Genomic DNA, 21,205 nt, shown 5'->3' with positions numbered 1-21,205 from the left:
AAATATATATATATATATATATATATATATATATATATATATATATATGTATAACTGAATCACTTTGCTGTACCCCAGGAACCAACACAACATTGTAAATCAGCTATACGTCTATTAAAAAAAGAATATTGATATAGAGAATTTAAGAGCAAATGACTTATATTTTTGCCCCTTTGTTATTTATTTTACCCTTTTTCTGGAATAACCTATAGTTCCATAGCTTTTCGTATATTTTTTAATGATATATAATATATATAAATATTATATCATTATATAATATTTTACTTCTTTTATCTCTTTTGACGTTAAAAGTTCACTCAAAAATTCAATATTCCTAATTACTTAGCCATAAAAAGAAACGAAATTGAGTTATTTGTAGTGAGGTGGATGGGCCTAGAGACTGTCATGCAGAGTAAGGTAAGTCAGAAAGAGAAAAACAAATACCGTATGCTAACACATATATATAGAATCTAAAAAAAAAAAAAGGTTCTGAAGAACCTAGGGGCAGGACAGGAACGAAGATGCAGATGTAGAGAATGGACTTGAGTACACGGGGAGGGGGAAGGGTGAGCTGGGACAAACTGAGAGAGTGGCATGGACAGATATACACTACCAAACGTAAAATAGATAGCTAGTGGGAAGCAGCCACATAGCACAGGGAGATCAGCTCGGTGCTTTGTGACCACCTAGGGGGGTGGGATAGGGAGGGTGGGAGGGAGACGCAAGAGGGAGGAGATATGGGGATATATGTATATGTGTAGCTGATTCACCTTGTTATACAGCAGAAACTAACACACCATTGTAAAGCAATTATACTCCAATAAAGATGTTAAAAAAATTCAATATTCCTATAAGAATGGTTGTGTCCATACTCTCCTCCATCTGAAAAACTCTTACTGTTCTCTGGGTCCTTACTACTCAGTGTGGTTCCCAGACAGCAGCAGAACATTAAGAAATGCATACTCTCAGGTTCCACCCCAGACCTACTGAATCTGAACCTGCACCTTGACAAGATCCCTAGGAAATTCATGTGCCCATTCAAGTCACTGAGGGTCATATTACATCATTCAGAAGGTCCATTTTCCTTCATTTGCCCTCAGGCTGATGGAGTACCTCCTCTGTGAAGGGTGCTGGGCTAAGTACTGGGGCTCAAAAGAGGCACAACGTGCCGTATCCTGGAGGAGCTCACGGGAGGACATGTGCGGGGAAACAAATACTTACAATGTCCTTGATGAGTGCTGGGATAGGCAGGAAAACAGTTATGTGGGAGCAGGGAGGAAATTGGAAAGAAGACTGAAAAGAGAGTACATAGGATCTTGTTTGCCTGTGCCATCCAAGGGACTTGGGTCTGTGACAGCAGGAGCTGAAGGAAGTTGTGACGTCGAGTAGAATGAAGTTTTCAGGCTTGTGCTTTTGAAAGGCAGCATAGTGTGAGCCAATAGAAGTAGCAGCAGCAGGAGACTAGCTAGGAGGGTGGCAATAGATGATGAGGGTCAGATTGCCTGCCATTGTCAGCAGAGATGGAGAAAATATATATTCTTTTTCAGATTCATTTCCATTATAGGTTACTACAAGACACTGAATATAGATCCCCATGCCATACAACAGTTCCTTGCTGTTCATCTATTTTATATTTTGTAGTGTGTATCTGTTAATTCCAAACTCCTAATTTATCTCTTCCTCCCACCCCATTATCCCCTTTGGTAGTCACAAATTTGTTTGCCATGTCTATGAGTTTATTTCTGTTTTGTAAATAAGTTTATTTGTATCATTTTTTAGATTCCTCATATAAGCGATATCGCATGATATTGTCTTTCTCTGTCTGACTTACTTCACTTAATATGATAATCTCTAGGTCCATCCATGTCGCTGCAGATGGCATTATTTCATTCTTCTTTATGGCTGAGTAATATTCCGTTGTATATCTACACCACATTTTCTTTTTTTTTTTTTTTTTTTAAAGCCCATTAACCAAAACAGGATGTTTTCCTTTTTGAAGGACAAGTAGAGTCTGCATGAATTTGAAAGGCAAGAGAGGCAGCCATGGCTCACGGGCCCAGCCGCTCCGTGGCATGTGGGATCCTCCCAGACCGGGGCACAAACCCGCGTCCCCTGAATGGGCAAGCGGGCTCCCAACCACTGCACCACCAGAGAAGCCCCTGCACCACATTTTCTTTATCCATTCATCTGTCGATGGACATTTAGGTTGCTTCCATGTCTTGGCTATTGTAAATAGTGCTGTAATTAACATAGGGGTGCATGTATCTTTTCAAATTAGAGTTTTCTCCAGATATATGCCTAGGAGTGGATTGCAGGATTATATGATCACTGTATTTTTAGTTTTTTAAGGAACCTCCATCTGTTCTCCATAGTGGCTGCACCAATTTACATTCCCACCAACAGTGCAAGAAGGTTCCTTTTCTCCACACCCTCTCCAGCATTTATTATTTGTAGACTTTTTAATGATGGTCCAGTGCCTTTTAAAAATAACTTCTTTGTAAAATTATTACTACTAATCAAGAAAAAAGGTGACAAGGATCACCCATAACACCCCCAAACAGAGATAACCCCCTTTTTGTGAATATCTTTCCAATCTCTTCTCAATGGGATGATCCATACATACTATATTATAACTTTTTAAATTAAAAATCCCATGTTATTAAATTTATGATAGAATATTTGAAAATACATAAAAGAAAACTGGAGACAATAAAAACCCCTGGTAATTCCACCATTCCTGCCTCCTCCCAAATACCTCACGAGTAGCACTTATTCATTTAGCAGATATGTATAGATAGGGTGTTTACAGTTTGCAAGACAGCAAAGAGGTCAAAGCCTTCCCTCTGCTCCTGGAGCACTCTGGATCAGAAAGCTTTCTGCACATTTTATGTTTTACAGCTATGCTATAATTTAACCAATCCCCTGTTTTTGGATGCTTAGGTTGGTCCGTAAATTGATTGGGCAAACATAAATTTTATGACTATATAATATTTCAGAAGCATCATAATTTACATAACCTCTCCAACAACCTTTCATTGGACATTTCAATGATTTCAAGTTTTTGGTTTTGTTTTGTTTTTGCTATTATCAGTCAATAGCACAGCAGTCAGCAACATACGCAGAACTTTTCTGAATATTTTTTTTCCTCTTTCAAAAATAATTTTTCTCTCATAACTTTAGAAAATATGAAACACTATAAACAATACGACAGGATCAAATCATCCATAATCCCATAACCCAGAGATGATACCTGTTTATGTGTTGGTTTGTTTCCTTCTAGCTTTTTAAAATTACATAAATAAGATACATTTTTAATTTTTATTTTTCACGAAATTGAGCTCATAAAGAATTTACAGTCAAACTTATGTCAGTGTCATTAATATTATTCAAAAGCATGATTTAAGAAAATTTTATTTGGAAGTTTTTTCAAATTTTTCAAAAGGTGCAAAAATAAAATAAGAACATAAACCATTTACCCACCAGTTAACCAGTTGTTAACATTTTGCCCCATTTGCTTGATCATTTGTGCACACATGCATGCCCTCTCTCTCTCTCTCTGTCAATCTCTCTTTCTCTCTCACTCTCAAATGCACAGAATTTTTTTTCATGAACCGTTTCAGAGTACGTTATATACATCATGGCCCCTCACCCCTACATACTTTAGAATGTATTTCCACGAGTATGAACCTTCCCTTCTGTAGCCACAGTTCACTTTTGTCCGTTGACCCAGTAATGTCCTTCACAGCATTGTTCTCCAGGAGAGGATCCAGTCTGGGATTAAGTTTCATATCTCTTCTTTTCTTTAATCTTAAACATTTCCACAGCCTTTTTTAACCTTTTATAACATTGAAATGTTTGAAGAATATAGTCCCTACTTTAAAAAAATAAAAGATATTTCTCATTTTATGTTTATCTGATGTTTCCTCGTGATTAGATTGAGGCGGTGCTTTCTTGCCTAGAAAGCTGCATGGGTGAGGTGTGTCCTTCTCAGGGGATCACATCTGGAGGCCCATGAAGTCTGTCTGTCTCCCACTTAACTGGAGAGTTAATTTTGATCACTTGGTCTAGGTGTTGCCTAATTTCTCCACTGTATAATCACATATTTTTTTCTCTTTCTCTCTTACAGCTAATAAGCAGTCTGTGGGGAGATACTTTAAGTAGGATATGCAGATATCCTACTCTTCATCAGAATTCCCCACAGATTTAGCATCTATTGATTCTTGCCTGACCTGTTTATCACGATGGCTTCAAAATGATTTTCCATCTCCGGCGCTCCTGCCTTGTTTGACAGTCAGCTCTCAGCTTTCTTCTGTGAGCAAGAGCCCTTTCTCTCTCGTTTACTTATCCATTTGTTATTGGATAAGATTCACACATTCCTTTTTTCCCAATGGTTTCTAATTCAGTTCTGTACTTACCTCTTTTGGTGCTCAAGCTGTCTCAGATTTGACAGCGGGAGCCCCTTTAATCTGGCTCCTGTGTTCTTGTGACTTGTTTCCATCGTTCTTTCCCTCCTCTTTCTCCTCCATTTTTTTTTTTCTTTTACTTTCTGGCATCATAATAAGATGTTCCAAGCTCATCTGTTACCTACCCTGTTCCAGCCCTAGAATCTGCCCTTTCCTTGATGAGCCCTGGTTTATTCTGGTGGGGAATGGTATGAGAGACCAAGAAGGCCTGGTCACTAGGTGTGCTCATGGCTAGTAGCATGACTTTGTTTTTTGGCCGCCTCAGAAAAATCCAGGAAAAATATGCATGTATATTTACACACACACACACACACACACACACACACACACACACCCCACAAATATACATATGCACTCATACATATATAATATACACGTGCACATAAACATGCGTACATACATATTTTTAAAATCATGAGTTCGCACAAGTACCTCCACATCTAATTGCAGTACATCCCTGTAGGATTTCTTCTTGCCTACCCTCATTCCATAATTGTGTGTCCCTTCCTCTACAGTGAGAACCCTGGCACTCAATAACATATCCACCCCCCAGCACACACGCACACTTACTCATTTGCTCAATCCTGAAATACATCTAAAATAATTTCAAAATTGCTTCACCCATACCCATAAAATAAACACACCTGCTAAAAAATTTTTCTGTAACATTCATTTTCAATTCTTCCCCCATTCATATGCCCCAACATCACTTGGGAACTTGCTAGAAATCCTGCTGATTCAGAAACTCAGGGGAGGAGCCCAGTAATCTGTCTTCTTACAGGCTCTCTAAATGATTCTAAAGCATACTAAAGTTTGAGAAGCACAGCCTGAAATATGCAGAACAGGTTTGTGATGTGTGTGTGTGCGTGCCTTTGTGCCAACATGTTATTATGTAAAATAATACTTTAAAAGATCCTAAATGTAGCAACCATAAAACAGGTGCAGTGCAGACTAATCACAGTCCTTTTGTCAGCATGCGTGTGGAGGTGTGATGTAAAAGAAGGTAAGCTCCCAGTTATTTGTTTCTGTTCTGTTGCCAGCCTGGTGGATAACCAGGAGGAAGAGGGAGGCATGGGTGTGAAGCACCCTCATTTGCCAGAGGGGATGCTCTCCAGCTCCACAGCAGCCGCCCCTCTGCCCCTTGGCATTAGGAAGTTCTATCAGTTAATGACAGAATCTCCTCCAACTTTATTCTAAATTACCTGGGAAACTTGTTTAAAATGTGTGTTTCTGAATCCCATTCTCTCAGAGGATCTAATTCAGTAGGGATAAGATAGGGTTCCGGAATATACATTTTGAACAAGCCTCCCCGTTATGCTCCCAGGTGATGTTGGCGTATTTGACCCACGCCTTACCATTTCTGCTGTGGACTCTAGACCCTGTTTACTCAGAGTGCCATCCTGGACCAGCAACTGAGCAGTGAGCAACTGGGAGCTCGTTAAATGTGCAGAATCTCAGGCTCTTCCCAAACCTGCTGGATCAGAATCTTCATCTTAACGAAATGTCCAGATGACTCAAGTTTGTACACTCAAGTTTGAGAAGCACTAATTTAGAATAGTGGTTCTCAGCCTAGCCTATGTGTTAGAATCACCTGGGGACTTTAAAAGGACTGTGTCTCGGATGTCTCCCCATGTTCTCTGGGGCCACATCTGTCTTATTTATCCAACAAGGATGCTGAGTATGCCAAAGAAATAATCCATGGGCTACTCTTACAGAACTCATGGATTCCTAGTGAGAGAGATGGGTAGGTAATAACTAATTATCTGGGGAGCTCTACAGGCACAGGAGACCAAAATTCACCCCAGATGAGAGAGGGGATCGAGAAACCTTAATAGAAAATGAAATGATTGAGCTGGGCCTTGATTACATAGGGACAAGAAAGAGAAGGAAGGACATTCTGGGTGAGGGAACAGCTTGAGCAAAGGAATACAGGTGTGAACATTCATAATGTATTTAGGACTGACTTCTGAACAGTGTGGCTCAGTGTGGCTGGTGGGTGAGCAATTGTGGGAAGTGAAGTGGAAAAGGTGATTGGGGTCAGAGAGTCAAGGTCCTTGAATATCTTAATGGAGCGGCCAAGAAGGGCTTTCCTCTCAAGCTTACTAGAGACCCTTGTGAAGCCAATTGTATACTACATGTGTCATTGGGAGAACAGCATTTACAATTGACTCTACAGATGACTTTCCAGAAATGCAAACAAGGAAAACCACTAATTTGAAATTAACTGTGAAAAACGTCTGATGACTTGGCGAAAAGTCAAAATTGTAGGTTATTTTTTAAGGAGTTCCATTTTATAACTTCCAATTGCTGTGAATATTATAAAGTGTTATATATGGCTATTAATTAAAGAAATGGGATCAATAAGCTAAGACTTACAATTCACAATAGGCCTGCATGAGATAATAATGCATAATAAGCATGTAATTCATCAGGTCTGCCATTTGTTTTGACTGTTTTGCAGAATCAACATCATAACTAGGGCATCGATATCACATATTTCCAATTATTATTATTATAGCCCAAACTATTGAGGGGCTCTTTAAGATGAGGGAGACTGATGTAATAAAACCCCAATGGATCAGGCATTAACAGAAGTTTAGGAATTTAAAAATCAGAATTCCTGAGCCAACCTTTCATTAAAGAGCCACATTACCTTTTGTTACTGACTGAAGGAGCAGGTGCGAGGCAGCAGCTTTTCTTCCCACCGGTTCTTCTGAAGCTGCAATGCCGGGAAAGAGCTTCGAGGAGGGAAGGGTCAGGTGGTCGTGTCTCTTCTGGTGAGTCTCAAAAAGCTTGGGCCTCTGCCCAGGAAAACGTGTGCATGTGACAGTGAATGGCCAGCAAGAGGATGGATGCAAGTATCACAGGGGTATGAAAATGCATTCATTTAACAGGATTCTCAGTTCACCTTTCTGTCTCATGTTCAGCCTGTACCACAGGGAACACAGAAAAAATGAGAGAAGACAAAGCTTGCGAGGAGAAGAACTAAGAATAGTCTAGAATCACACAAAAAGGGCTGTTTCAGGAGCCATGGAAAGTGAAAGCTGGTGTGATTCTCTGATGTCCTCCCAGTCTGTGCCTGAGGAATACCTGAGCCCCAGCTCCTCCACACCATCGCCTCCTCCACACCATCACCACCTCCACACCATCACCACCTCCACACCATCACCACCTCCACACCATCACCTCATCCACACCATCACCTCCACACCATCACCCCCTCCACACCATCACCTCATCCACACCATCACCTCCACACCATCACCCCCTCCACACCATCACCTCATCCACACCATCACCTCCACACCATCACCCCCTCCACACCATCACCTCATCCACACCATCACCTCCACACCATCACCCCCTCCACACCATCACCTCATCCACACCATCACCTCCACACCATCACCCCCTCCACACCATCACCTCATCCACACCATCACCTCCACACCATCACCCCCTCCACACCATCACCTCATCCACACCATCACCTCCACACCATCACCCCCTCCACACCATCACCTCATCCACACCATCACCTCCACACCATCACCCCCTCCACACCATCACCTCATCCACACCATCACCTCCACACCATCACCCCCTCCACACCATCACCTCATCCACACCATCACCTCCACACCATCACCCCCTCCACACCATCACCTCATCCACACCATCACCTCCACACCATCACCCCCTCCACACCATCACCTCATCCACACCATCACCTCCACACCATCACCCCCTCCACACCATCACCTCATCCACACCATCACCTCCACACCATCACCCCCTCCACACCATCACCTCATCCACACCATCACCTCCACACCATCACCCCCTCCACACCATCACCTCATCCACACCATCACCTCCACACCATCACCCCCTCCACACCATCACCTCATCCACACCATCACCTCCACACCATCACCCCCTCCACACCATCACCTCATCCACACCATCACCTCCACACCATCACCCCCTCCACACCATCACCTCATTCACACCATCACCTCCACACCATCGCCTCCTCCACACCATCGCCTCCTCCACACCATCGCCTCCTCCACACCATCGCCTCCTCCACACCATCACCTCCACACTGTCACTGGACCCTGCCCTGGCACTTTTCTCAGATCCACCATTTACTATTAAGGTGACCTTGGGCCAATCCCTTAACCTCTGAGCCTCAGGCTGTGCGTTTGTAAACAAACGTAAACTTTTTTTTCTTTAACCACCACCACGATTTTATTCTTAAATAAATGCTCAGTCTAAAGCCAGGTTAGGCAGACAGGTGGGTGGAGATCAGAAGAAGTGCAGATCGTGGGCACCTGTGAACAGTGGGGCTGCCCAGGGAAGCAGCCTACAGCTGTAATAGCACCTGCTTCCCACAGTTGTTGAGTGACATCCTAAGGTGATACATGTGTGTGGCTTAGCACAGAGGAAGCAGCTGTACATTTCAGCTCATCCTCTTCCATCCCCCCCAGGCCCAGGCAGCCTCTGCCCTCCTTTGATCACAAAGTCCAATAGCCCTACCTCTTGGGCTACAGCTGTGGAGCTGTCCCTAGAGAAGAGAGATTGATGGAAATATGTTATATGCTGTCTCCAGAAGGACTCCAGGCAGCAGATGGGAGGGATGGCAGGTCTCTGTCCTGGACAGCTCAGTTATAGAAGCAAACAGGGTGGGGTTGTGAGAGGTTCGGGCGACTCTTCCAACCTGTGTGTGATGCAGCAGACCTCTCTTGGCTTTAGCTGCTTCCCATCTTTCCTTCTCCTTTGGGTCAGCTCAGTTTTCTTTTGCTTCCTCTCAGAGCCGATATCCACAGTGAGACAGCGTCTAGTGCTCCTCTGTCCCGCTACTGAAGCTAGACTCACTCTGGTCCCCCTCCCAGGCCAGCGTGGGTCTTCCGTGCCCTTCCCGGCCTGAGCTCCCTTCATCTCAACTTCCATGCAGCCCGATTTCCTGGATGGGCCAACTGCCATCCTTTCAGCCAGAGCCAGAGCCTTCTGGCTGACAACAGGCCTGCCGCCTGGCCGGCTACCTGCTCCTACCGCACACACTGTGGCTCTGGGATCCCGGGCTCCCCTCGCCAGCTACTCCTGCCCGTGTAACCATCCTGGGGAAAGTTTTCATGATGCGTCCGCCATGCTGGCATCTGCCTGCAAGACACAGTGGAGTTGGAGGTCGCCCAATGAGCCAGCTGCGTGCCCATAGGCGAGTCTCCTCACCTCTTTGACATTGTTTCTTCACCTACAGAAAAAGACATAATACCCATTTCTACCTCACCTGAGTTTTGTGGGGATTACGTGGGAAGGTTTAATGGAGGTGATTTAAGTACCATAAAGCAAGGTACAGGGGTGAGTTATAGTGATCATTCTTGACTAAGAACGTCTGCTCTTTGCATGTTTTTATTAGGTCTTTCACACTCATGCCCAGATGAGTTTCCATAGGTGCTTGAGCTACCCACAAAGTCACAGATACCAGAAAAGCTAGCTTGTGTCCAGCAGGTTGTATCGGCCCCACCTCCCTCTCCTGGGCATCACTGTTTCCAGATAGTCTGTGCAGGAGTTCCCTTCCCATGTAAAGGCTGCCCGTGGCCATATCAGTTAGAACTCACTGGAGTAGCTTTTCAAATTGTACTTTATACTGTGTTCTCCAAATTTGCTGCTTAAGAGCTGACAAAACAACTGGGGGCCTGGCTTATAAAAATATGCTCAGGACAGCACAGTAACTCAAGGCAAAGCAGATAACACTACGACCCAGCACTCCTGGAGTCTGAGCTCTAATCCTGAAGCTGTGGCAGCCCACCCACTGGCTCTGTGATCTCCCCAGGATGGGTGCTGGCCTGTAAAATGGGCTTGGGAACCTGCCAAGTTCACTTCCGTGGTTCCTCCATTCTTGTTTTACTGAAATCTGTTTTATTTGCATGCTTGTTCCTCCACGAACATGTATTGTCTTTTAGAGTTTACTTTGAAAAGCAGTTTCAGCTGTCAAGAGACAGTGTTTGGGGGCTCAGTAGACATGAACAGCAACCCCCCTTGTCCCTGCCACCGTCCATAAGAGGTTTCCTTTCGGTGGCAAGTGGGAAGTGAGAGCAGAGGGCTCACCCTGTGTGCACGCCCAGCTACTTCTTTCTTAAATAGTTTTACTAAGAAGTAATTTACATACCATACAATTTACCCATTTAAAGAGTGTAAGTCAGTCATTTTTAATATACTCACAGGGCTGTGCAACCATCACCACAATCAATTTTAGAACCTTTTTATCACCTCCCCAAAAAGAAACCCCATACCCATTAGCAGTCCCACCCATTTCCCCCCTCAGCCACAGGCAACCACCAACTTCTTTCTGTCCCTATGGATTTGCCTATTCTGGTCCCGCTGCTTTTTTATCCTTTTTCTCTGTCCCCGAAGCCCCAAGCTCTCCAGAGCAGGGTGTGCAGGAATGTTAATACCAAGTCGGTCAGGAATCTGGGTAGAATTTCAGAGTGTGCTTTTTGCCTTCCCAGTGCACCCTACCTTCCCTGGAGACACTGGAGCAGCAAAGGAGCTGAGGGCCCTAGCAGCTGCCTGGACCCGCTTCCTCCAAATCCAGGCCGGACCTCCCCTGAGTGACTTGGGACATCGCAGGCTTACCTATTCAAGAGCCCTTGGCCCTGCAGGTTGCAGTTTTCAGCACTGGCACCGGCCTTCAGGGGGAAGACACTGCGTCGCTAGCAGGCCTTCTGAGATGACAGGGCAGTTTCACCATGCTCTGGAATCCCAGCCCTTTCCCTTACTGCTCCCTGGCCCACCTCGCCTCAATCACATTAGGACAGCAGACCCTGGAGCAGTTGTATGGAGGAAGTACACGGCCATAGTGCAAGGACTCTCAGGGTAGAAGCCACATGTGATTGGGGAAGCTGCAGGCATACAGTCTCCTTCCTCAGTCCCTTAGAGTCAGACTACCAAATAAATGTGATTTGAATCACCCAGGCCTGGCTCTGTCTTAGCCCTGCCCGTGCAGGCCTTTCATCCTGCCTCTCTAGGATTCACCATCCAGAACTTGAGGCCCAAACTGTCCTCTCCTCAGGTTAAATTCCCAAATTTCCTATTAGATTAGATGCCTCACAGAGCTGTTGCTAAAATTAAATAATGTCTCTAAAGTGACAGACCCATGGCTTACCATTCGTCTGGCTGCATCCCCATCTTATTCCAGCAGATACTGTGGCTCCCCGGTCACTTGTCTGTGCATCCACCACACACACACATTTCTCCATATTCCTCTTCAGTATAACTAAGATCAGTGAAAATTTTCTAAAGGACCTTTACAAATTGTGATTACAGTTTATGAAGTTCAATTTTCGGGTCTTACCTGGTAGTATTGTTTACTAAGCACACAGGTCTTGTTCCCTTTCCTACCTCTTCTGCAAGTGTTCCGCCCCTAAAGTCTCTCCCCACTGCCTGCCAGGAGGGAGAAGGAGGTGGTGGCACAGGGATGGCCTTACAAAAGGGGGGAGGGGGCCCGGGAGGGGCCAGCTAGAGTGAACCGTTCAATGCTCACACTTCTCCGAGTGCCCATTTATGACATAGAAATCTGAACTGTACATCTTCCCTCTGGAGTCATGTTGACTTTACATACGTCAAGTCATAGAGCTGCACCTAGAAGGGGTTGTAAGTTATTTAGTCAAGTCCCTTCATTATACAGTTAAGGAAGATGGATCCAGCTTGGTTAAGGGGTTAAACCCAGCCATTCAACAAATTAATGACAGAGCCAGAACCCAAAACTTTGGACAACTAGAGCAGTGTTTTTACAGAACCTTCCTCCCTCACAGACTGGGAATATAACGTACACCCTCATTCTACCTGGACCTTTGGCGTTCCTTCCATAAGGGCACATTGAAACATACACTACTGCCCCCAAGAAGACAGCCTCTTCTAATCCACAATTCCATCCTATGTGAAGCAGCCAACTCTGGGACAAATATGCCAAGAACCTCAGGAAGCAAGTTAAGCAAATTCTCCTACATTTTTAATGAAAAAGTAGAAACTAGTAAAAATATAGAGTACCTATTGTTTAATGGCTCAGAGTCCTAGGAGGGCAAATGCATAACTGTTCGCAGGGTCTGTGGTAGCTGCTGTTGTTATTGTTTTGATCTCTAAAGCTTATGAGGTCGAAGCAACTGTGAGGAATGTGAGTTTGTGTTTGATCGCCTTCATTCAGGTGAACGTGGATCTGGATTATTTGCAGGACTGGCTGGTGTCCCTGCAGAGCCATTACCTGCTCTTCTTGAGAAGCCATAAGGATGGAGAAGGTGAAATGGAATAGTCAACATAGTGGCTATATATTCTAAAAGACAGAGTAAGGTTACCTTGGAAATTTTTTAACTGAGATAATATTAGACTTTGGAAACCAGGAAAGACACTGCAGGGGTGTATTTATTGACTCACAGGGCTTTCAAGCCTGCAGGGGCCTTAGAATACTGCCTGCTCATTGAAAGGATGCAGAAAAATAGATCAAGTCATGTGTCCACGTTTATACCACAGGCTAGAGATAGAGCAAAGACCTGAGCCTGCTGTGTAAATTCAATGTTTATACTTGCATCTTGACCAGAGAAAAAAGGAAGGATCTGAAAATTAATTTGCAAACATCTAGAACACTTCTTAAGCGTTCATAGTTTTAACAATCACTTCAGCATAGCTTATCTTATTAACGCTTATTATAATCCTGTGAGGAAAGAAGGCCATTGTCCTCTATTTTGCAGCTGGGTAAACTAAGGCTCCAGAAGGCGATGGACTTGCCCAAGATCACACATCTATCAGTGGCCACAGAGCTGGGCCTTGAGCTTGTGTCCTGTGAGCCCATGTTCATCTAAGAAGTTGTATTGTAAGTCCGTCTGGCTTTATAAATGTCTCCCAGGCCCACATGTCTGTGCCTACTTATTTTTTAAAATTTGGTACAACAGATCTTGTTTTTGTAATTGTTATTGAACTATAGTTGATGTACAACGTTGTGTTGTTTTCAGGTGTAGAGCAATGTGCCTGCTTATTCCCAGACAAATTCTTGGCAGACTTTTGCATAGTTCAATCAGCAGTTTAGATGTTGTAATGTCCTTTGTGACGTTAAATCAAGAAAATGAATATAAGTTGATATACAAATGCTTGGCTGACAGCCGATTCTAGGATGTTACTGTATATCATGTTTTATAAAGTGTATTCTAAGACAGGGCTTCTTAAACAGTGAAGGAGTAGTTGTTTGTTTCTAATTTCCATCTATTCTGGACCAATAGTTTTGATAATACAATAAAAAATGTATTACTAGAACAGTAATCACGGAATGTTGTAACAATGTCAAACTGCCACAAAACTTTCTAATTGCTTATTCTCAATTTTCTGATCTTGCTGCAGGTCAGTAACAGTTTACAGACCAACATAGGTCTGGCAACCACATTTTGAGAGACACTGTTCTAAGCAACACCATTCCTGACAGAAATTCCCTGAATAAAGAGTTGCTTAATCAAATAAGTTTGGGAGACCCCATATGCTAGAAAGTATCAGTGCACATTAGCATATTAAAGGCTCTGAGAAGTCCTGCATTAAAGAAGCTTGCTTAATCATTAATTAACTCAGCATTTCCCAAACTGCCTGACCTCGAAACTCAATATTCATGGAATGCCTTTCAACATCCTGCAGAATTCATATTTCTTGAAATACCCTTGGCTCTGTCCTGCCAACTATGGGCAAAGCATAGGCCCCAGTCATGCCTGAGATGAAAGCTTGTCCTTTGCACACAGCCTCATGCATTGCTTTTAAAAAAAAAAAATTCTTTATAATCTTTTATTCTTGTGGTGCACAAAATCATTCTCTGCCTTTTACCGTCTTCCACGTCTGCTTCTGTCTCCCATGTAGTACTGACTGTAGGTGACCTCATTCCCAGAGAAGATCAAAGTCACCTAAGACAGCCCCACTACGTATCTGCTGGCCCACCTTCATGGAGGTGACTCATGACGGGTCTTCTTCCTCTTCAGTACTACCTTACACGTGCAACAGGAATCTTCTTCCCTTTAATCCTGTTCTACAATAACTATTCTATCTTTAATGAAAACTGTACACCCACACAAAAAAGTATAACTTTCCCATAAAACACATGCAATGCTGTTCCCTAAGCAGCAGTTCCTGTTGTCAGACTTTGCTCCCACTCTCTCTCTCTCTCTCTCTCTCTCTCCACTGCACACTTGTGTGGACCAGTTGCTGATTGCCTACCTTATAATGGGTAATCTCTACCTTTTTTTTTTTTTTGGTATGTGGGCCTCTCACTGTTGTGGCCTCTCCCGTTGTGGAGCACAGGCTCCGGATGCGCAGGCTCAGTGGCCATGGCTCACGGGCCCAGCCGCTCCGCGGCATGTGGGATCTTCCCGGACCGGGGCACGAACCCGTGTCCCCTGCATCGGCAGGCGGACTCTCAACCACTGCACCACCAGGGAAGCCCGGTAACCTCTACCTTGAAATGAATTCCATGGGAATGCCAAAGCATTGCTCTCATTTATATTCTCTTAACAGGTCTCACAACTATAATTCTGTACAAGCTTCTAGAAGCATGATTTTATTTCTGTGGGTTGCTCCTCCTGGGCACCTTGTTGAGGTTACCCACTGACTGTCAACAAGCTTTAGTCCATTCTCCATTCTACAGATATCTCTGCTTCCTTATTCAGCCACTCCAACTTCTGCACAAAGTTCTTTCCAGGTAAAACCACACACATTTAGTCACAGACACCCCATCCAGCACCCATATGGGTACTGAGCTCCCTTTATAGCCAGGCACTATGCCAGCCTGCCCTGGAGGGACATGATGAGTCTGCCAGGCTCCTTGCTCCAGGAGAATCCCACTTTCCAGGTTCTAACATTGAGAGCTCGGGTCAGGAACTTCCAAACTGCATTTCCACAACATTAGTATTATATGAGACACTGATAGTCTCTACCAAACAAGGTTCTGGAATTAAATAAATTTGGGAAACAAAATTATATTTGCTAAACACATATTACACATTTTTTTTTTTTTTTTTTTTGCTGTACGCGGGCCTCTCACTGCTGTGGCCTCTCCCGTTGCGGAGCACAGGCTCCAGACGCGCAGGCTCAGCGGCCATGGCTCACGGGCCTAGGCGCTCCGTGGCATGTGGGATCTTCCCGGACCGGGGCACGAACCCGTGTCCCCTGCATCGGCAGGCGGACTCTCAACCACTGCACCACCAGGGAAGCCCACGTACTACGCATTTTGAGGAAGAGGCTATATAGTAGGTTTTTCTAAATGTACTTGGCCTGCAAACCATCTTTTCAAGTAACTCTATTTGAGGCAATATCATGCCTCTGATGCCATTTGGGAAAGGGTGGCTCTGGAGTAGCTTCAGCCCACTCAGTCCTGCCAAAAGCTAAGGACCACACTGAAGTCATTCAGATACCCTACTTATGTAGAAAATAGATATCTCTTTGTGATTTCCCTTAGTTCTGCCTTTTTTTTTAAGATTTATTTTGATGCGGACCATTTTTAAAGTCTTTGTTGAATTTGTTACAATATTGCTTGTTTTATGTTTTGTTTTTTTGGCTGTGAGGCATATGGGATCTTAGCCCCCTGATCAGGGATCGAACCCTCACCCCTTGCATTGGAAAGCGAAGTCTTAACCACTGGACCACCAGGGAAGTCTATGTTCTGCCTTTTGAATGACAAATAAGTTGAGTCTGCACCCGATGCTCAGTTATTTATTTTTCCATAGGTATGTGTTCTGTGCAATTTTCCATCTAGATCCCTAATGACTTCCCAGTCTGTATTCCTAACCCAGATCTCTTCCCTGAGCTCCAGCCCCCATATATCCTGCCGTCTGCTGGACGACCACCTACTGGAGATCTTTAACAGGATGTCCAACACGCATTTCAAATGGATTTGTCCCACATAGAAGTGATTACTCCTCTCATAAAACTCATTTCTCCATCTGCATTCCCTAATGGCCTTATTACTACCATCCAGTCAGAAACCTGGGAGATGTTCCAAACTCCAGCCTCCCAGCCAGGTTGTTATTACTGATTCCTCTTGATTCTACCTTCCAAGAAGCTCTTAAATTTGCTTCCTATTTTCCGTCTTCAACTGCCATTGTCTATCTTGGGGTCCTCGTTACACTGATTTTCTAATTGGCTTCTGTCTCAGGTCAGGTTTTCTGAGAAACAGACTCTGAGACTTGCATGCAGGAAGGTTATCGAAGAGGGCTATGGAGATTAACCCCTGTCGGGGGAGTGGAGGAAGTAAGACCAGGCAGATGGAGTTGAACTTTGATGTAGCTGCAAAAATAGCCTCAACCAATCCTACAAGGTGCTCTGGAACTAGATAACCCTTCAGAGTTGTCCCTACTTGATGCAAGGGTTTGGGGTGGGGGAGCCTTAAACCAATACATCCCTACTGTCTTCAACCTCCACCATCCATACTCCCATCCCCTACTCCCCCCATCCCCCACTGGGTGTGGCTAGTCCCCCAACTGCACCCCAGGGTGGCATAACCTTTGGCCAAGGGCAATTTCCAGTATGGACCTCAGCTGAGAGCCACCAGCCTCTTCCAGCAGGTACAAGAATGAGTGAGTACCTTGGTCCTGAAGGGGGTCAGAGTGGCATACACAGCGTACTGGTCCTGAATCTTGATGCTTTCCAATTCATCCCCCACACCACCACCAGAGGGGTTTTTCTAAACCCAAATTTAATCACACGACACTCTTACTCAAACCCTTACCTACAAGATAGTTCAAATTTGATCTCTGTCTACCTGTGAAGTATGTATGTACTTGCATGTACTCTTGCCCCACTACCAATCTATTACTACTTATCAGTCCTTCACGAATGCTGTTCCCCCTGCTGGGAATGAGTTTTTCCTAGTTTTCTCACTAGCAAACTCCTATTCATCCTTTAGGGCCTAGTGTAAGCACCCCTCTTGTGTGATGCCTTCCTTAATATCCTCAAGCAGAGATAATATCCCGTATACTCTTTTCATGCTCTTGCAGTTATTTGCTTACATAACCACTAGACTGACCTCCTTAACAGAAAGGCTTGTTATATTCATCTTTGAATGTAAGTGAATGAATCAACCAGCCATGTGTATCCGTATTATATAAAGCTGTGTCTACATGGGCTGACTCAAACTAACTAGGCTTGACTTCAGCCTAGTCAGCTTTTTTTTTTTCAGGGACTTAATCTAGTTGCCCAGTGAAGGCTATGGGTTCCTGGTGGGGAGGGACTGTATTTGGGGACTCTCACCTAGTTTAGTATATATAGCTCAATGCTCTGAGGGAGCTGGGCGTTTAATAAATCTTTACCATTATGTTGGTGCTTTCCATCACGGTGGGCAAAGGGCATAGCCAGTGATCTATGGAATGTGTTATAAAAGGTACCAGAAGACCTGACTAGCCTAAAAATCTCTCTTTTATGACTGAGGTCTCCCCTCATGTCCATTCTGAAACTCTTATTCTTATATTTCCTGATATATTGGACCTGTGGTCCCTGGAGTTAGGCAAATGCACTCTGGGGCCTGGGCAAGCTGATGCACCTGTAGAAGAGAATTTCTATGTCTATTTATGTTATTTTACCCCTTTAAAATTTTCTATATTTTGTGTATGCTTTTTAATGATACTATTGTATAATAATACAGTAGTATAGTAACACATGCATATCATTTATAAAGAAATAATGTAAGGGAATGTAATACTCAAAACATTTTTTACTAAATAGCACATGATTAAAAAAACCTGGGGCTTCCCTGGTGGCGCAGTGGTTGAGAGTCCGCCTGCCGATGCAGGGGACACGGGTTCGTGCCCCGGTCTGGGAGGATCCCACAAGCCGCGGAGCGGCTGGGCCCGTGAGCCATGGCCGCTGGGCCTGCGCGTCTGGAGCCTGTGCTCCGCGGCAGGAGAGGCCGCAGCGGTGAGAGGCCCGCGTACCGCAAAAACCAAAACCAAAAAATACCTGGAGACTCCTAGATTGGACTCCAAAAACTGGAGGCTTCTTCACCCTTTAGCCGTTAGCTTTTTAGCTGCTCTGATTGCCTAGCTAATTTGTGCTAACGGGCACCTAAGGCCTTAGGGGAATCCACGATGTGGAGCAGCTGGGAATGAAAGGTAGGGGCAGGCTGAAGAGCAGGGCTACTTGGGGAGAGTACAGAGGCTGCATCTAGCCAGAGCTGGTGAACCATCTAAGGAGGAATTGAGAACCTGGAATACAAAAGGACGGGGGTGGGGGCGGGGAGCAGGAGAGAGCAGTAGGCAGGGCAGCCAGCTGGAGGCGACATGAAAGAGCGACAGTCCCTACCTCCGCCAGGAAGACGCCCTGCCCTGTCTGCCTTTCCAGGAAGACGCCCTGCCCTGTCTGCCTTTCGCTGTGGTTGGAGCACACATCAGAGTGTAGCCAGCCAGGTGTGAAGGTAGCCATGGCTGCCCCAGAACCCCTACACAGGGGAGCTGCGGGACCGGAAGCTGATTGGAGTTAGGGCATAGGAGCTAACCAGAGCACTGTTCTTACTTGAGTTGCCTGGTTATTTGGGGATGGCTTGCAGGGATTCATTGATGGTGGAGATTGGGGACGGGGAGGGGGAGGGAGTCATTAGCAATTCAGTGCCCCTTTGGCAGGTGGAAGCTAGTGATCTACATTAGGCGAGAAAGAGGATTACAGCATCTGAGGTGAGGAGACCCTGATCCAGCACCAAAACCTGCGGACATGAGGACCACATTGGGATGATGAACCAGAATAGCTCTAGCAGCCTAGAGGCAGCTTCATGGTGCAGGACCAAAAGGCGTGCGTAGGGAATGCGCCTTCTCAGTGGGGATGAGGTAAGGGAAGAGGGGGACTCCAAGAGTAAGACTCTCGTGAAGAACAAAAGAGAGGCACAGGGAGACCCCAAAGGTGAACGAGGCTAATGTCACAGGTTTAGCCCCAGTGTTGAGGAAGTGGGTTTCACCACAGCTCGCCAAGTCCTGGTTCCACTGAAGAATCAGTGGATAACTGTTTGATGGTCATGGTAGGACACGGTACAGACTTTTCTTACATACAGTTTCTTAGGAAACACAAAAGATCAGAAGGGGAGTAAATGCAATTCCTTTTTATTTGGTTTTTAGACCCTCACATAGACTCTTAGTATTCCACTAGCAGCAGACCGTAAAGCCTTTGAGGGCTACAACCACTTCTAGGTGATAAAACTTTGCATTTGTAAAGCACTTTAGTTAACATTATCTTTTACATATTATTTCATATATGCTTAGCACCCCCAGCAAGATAGATGTTCTTATATCCACTTTACAGATAGTGATATAAAAATTCGAACAGTAAGTTCATTTGTCTAAAACCCAACATTCTGCAGATGAGAAATCGAGGCCCAGGTGTCGGTTAATTGATTTACCACCAACAAAATACAGATACTCATCAAAGCCAGGACCCATGCCCAGGACTCACAAAACTCCACCTTCTTCTCACTCTCCATGCTTTTGGTACACTTCCCTCGCAGCCCACCATGGTGCTGAAGTCAGAGGTCAGCAGACAGAACGTGGCCATGAGGAGTGCCTAACAGATTTTATGGGCTGTGCCTTTCTACTCTCGATTCTCCCAGGCAGTCTCTGCTAACACCCTCTGTGCTTCTTTGCAGCATGCAAAAGGAAAGAGCAAGAACACGGGAAAGATAGAGGCAACACACCCAAAAAGCCCAGGCTGGTCTTCACAGATGTCCAGCGTCGAACTCTACACGCAATATTCAAGGAAAATAAGCGTCCATCCAAAGAATTGCAAATCACCATTTCCCAGCAGCTGGGGTTGGAGCTGAGCACCGTCAGCAACTTCTTCATGAACGCAAGGAGGAGGAGTCTGGACAAGTGGCAGGACGAGGGCAGCTCCAATTCGGGCAACTCATCTTCATCAAGCACTTGTACCAAAGCATGAAGGAATAACCACGAACTGAAACCTCGGTGGAAAAGCTTTAAATGAAAAAAAAAATTTTTTTAAAGACCAGGACCTCAAGATAGCAGGTTTATACTTAGAAATATTTGAAGAAAAAACAAAGTGTTATTTATAGTCCAAAGAAACCAAAGACTTAGCTCACCTGCATTCGGACTTTGCTCGGAGACACACACTTCAGCCAGGTGATGACTTGGCAAGAAAAATTACTAGCGGGAAGACACCACTGGATCTTACAGCTTTAGTCCATGATCATCCTCGCTGTGCTTGGCTGTCTCGTGGTTTGGAGCATAGTGATTTTGAGCCATTGAGTGGACCTCTTTAAGATCAGACTTTCTCATCCACTCCACTGCGCCACGAAGGTGTATGGTGTCTCAGTACTGTGTGTGGGTATGTGCATGAATATACACACATACACACACACACCACCACCACCTCCACCACCACCACCATCACCACCACCACCTCCACCACCACCAGTGGTTAGGGACTTAGGCAGGGCTGGTCTTCAGGAAGGGTTGTGCTGTAGGAGTGCAACCAACATAGTGTGGGGTTGTCTGAGTTCATTGGCTTAGGAGTGTGATTTTGCTCGTCTAGCCTAGCGTTTGAACCTGCAGGCCCGTGACCTAAATGCAGATTCAAACTCAGCAAAGAAATTTGAATGACACCTAAACCAGTGCATTCTCTTTGTTTGTTAAGGACTGTTCAGATATTTTTTAAGAAATGAAACAAGAGTCCATCCATTAAAAAAGAAAATCACCTAGGTACCAAAGAACACAATATTATAG

At 44.7% G+C, this 21,205-nt stretch overlaps 1 protein-coding gene across 1 annotated transcript in view; it reads left to right on the top strand.

Moving 5' to 3' along the window:
• ONECUT1 (one cut homeobox 1) overlaps positions 1-20,445 on the top strand; it is a 38,679-nt gene extending 18,234 nt beyond the window's left edge. The window contains exon 2 of the mRNA XM_007461911.1: positions 20,113-20,445. Coding sequence (XP_007461973.1) covers positions 20,113-20,402 — 290 coding nt within the window. The 3' untranslated portion in view covers positions 20,403-20,445. The remainder of the gene's footprint in view (positions 1-20,112) is intronic.
• Positions 20,446-21,205: the final 760 nt, after the last annotated feature.

The sequence above is a fragment of the Lipotes vexillifer genome, unplaced genomic scaffold (genome assembly GCF_000442215.2).
Source record: "Lipotes vexillifer unplaced genomic scaffold, Lipotes_vexillifer_v1.1 scaffold283, whole genome shotgun sequence".
Lineage (NCBI taxonomy): Eukaryota > Metazoa > Chordata > Mammalia > Artiodactyla > Lipotidae > Lipotes > Lipotes vexillifer.
This window is presented reverse-complemented; position numbering and strand designations above follow the sequence as displayed.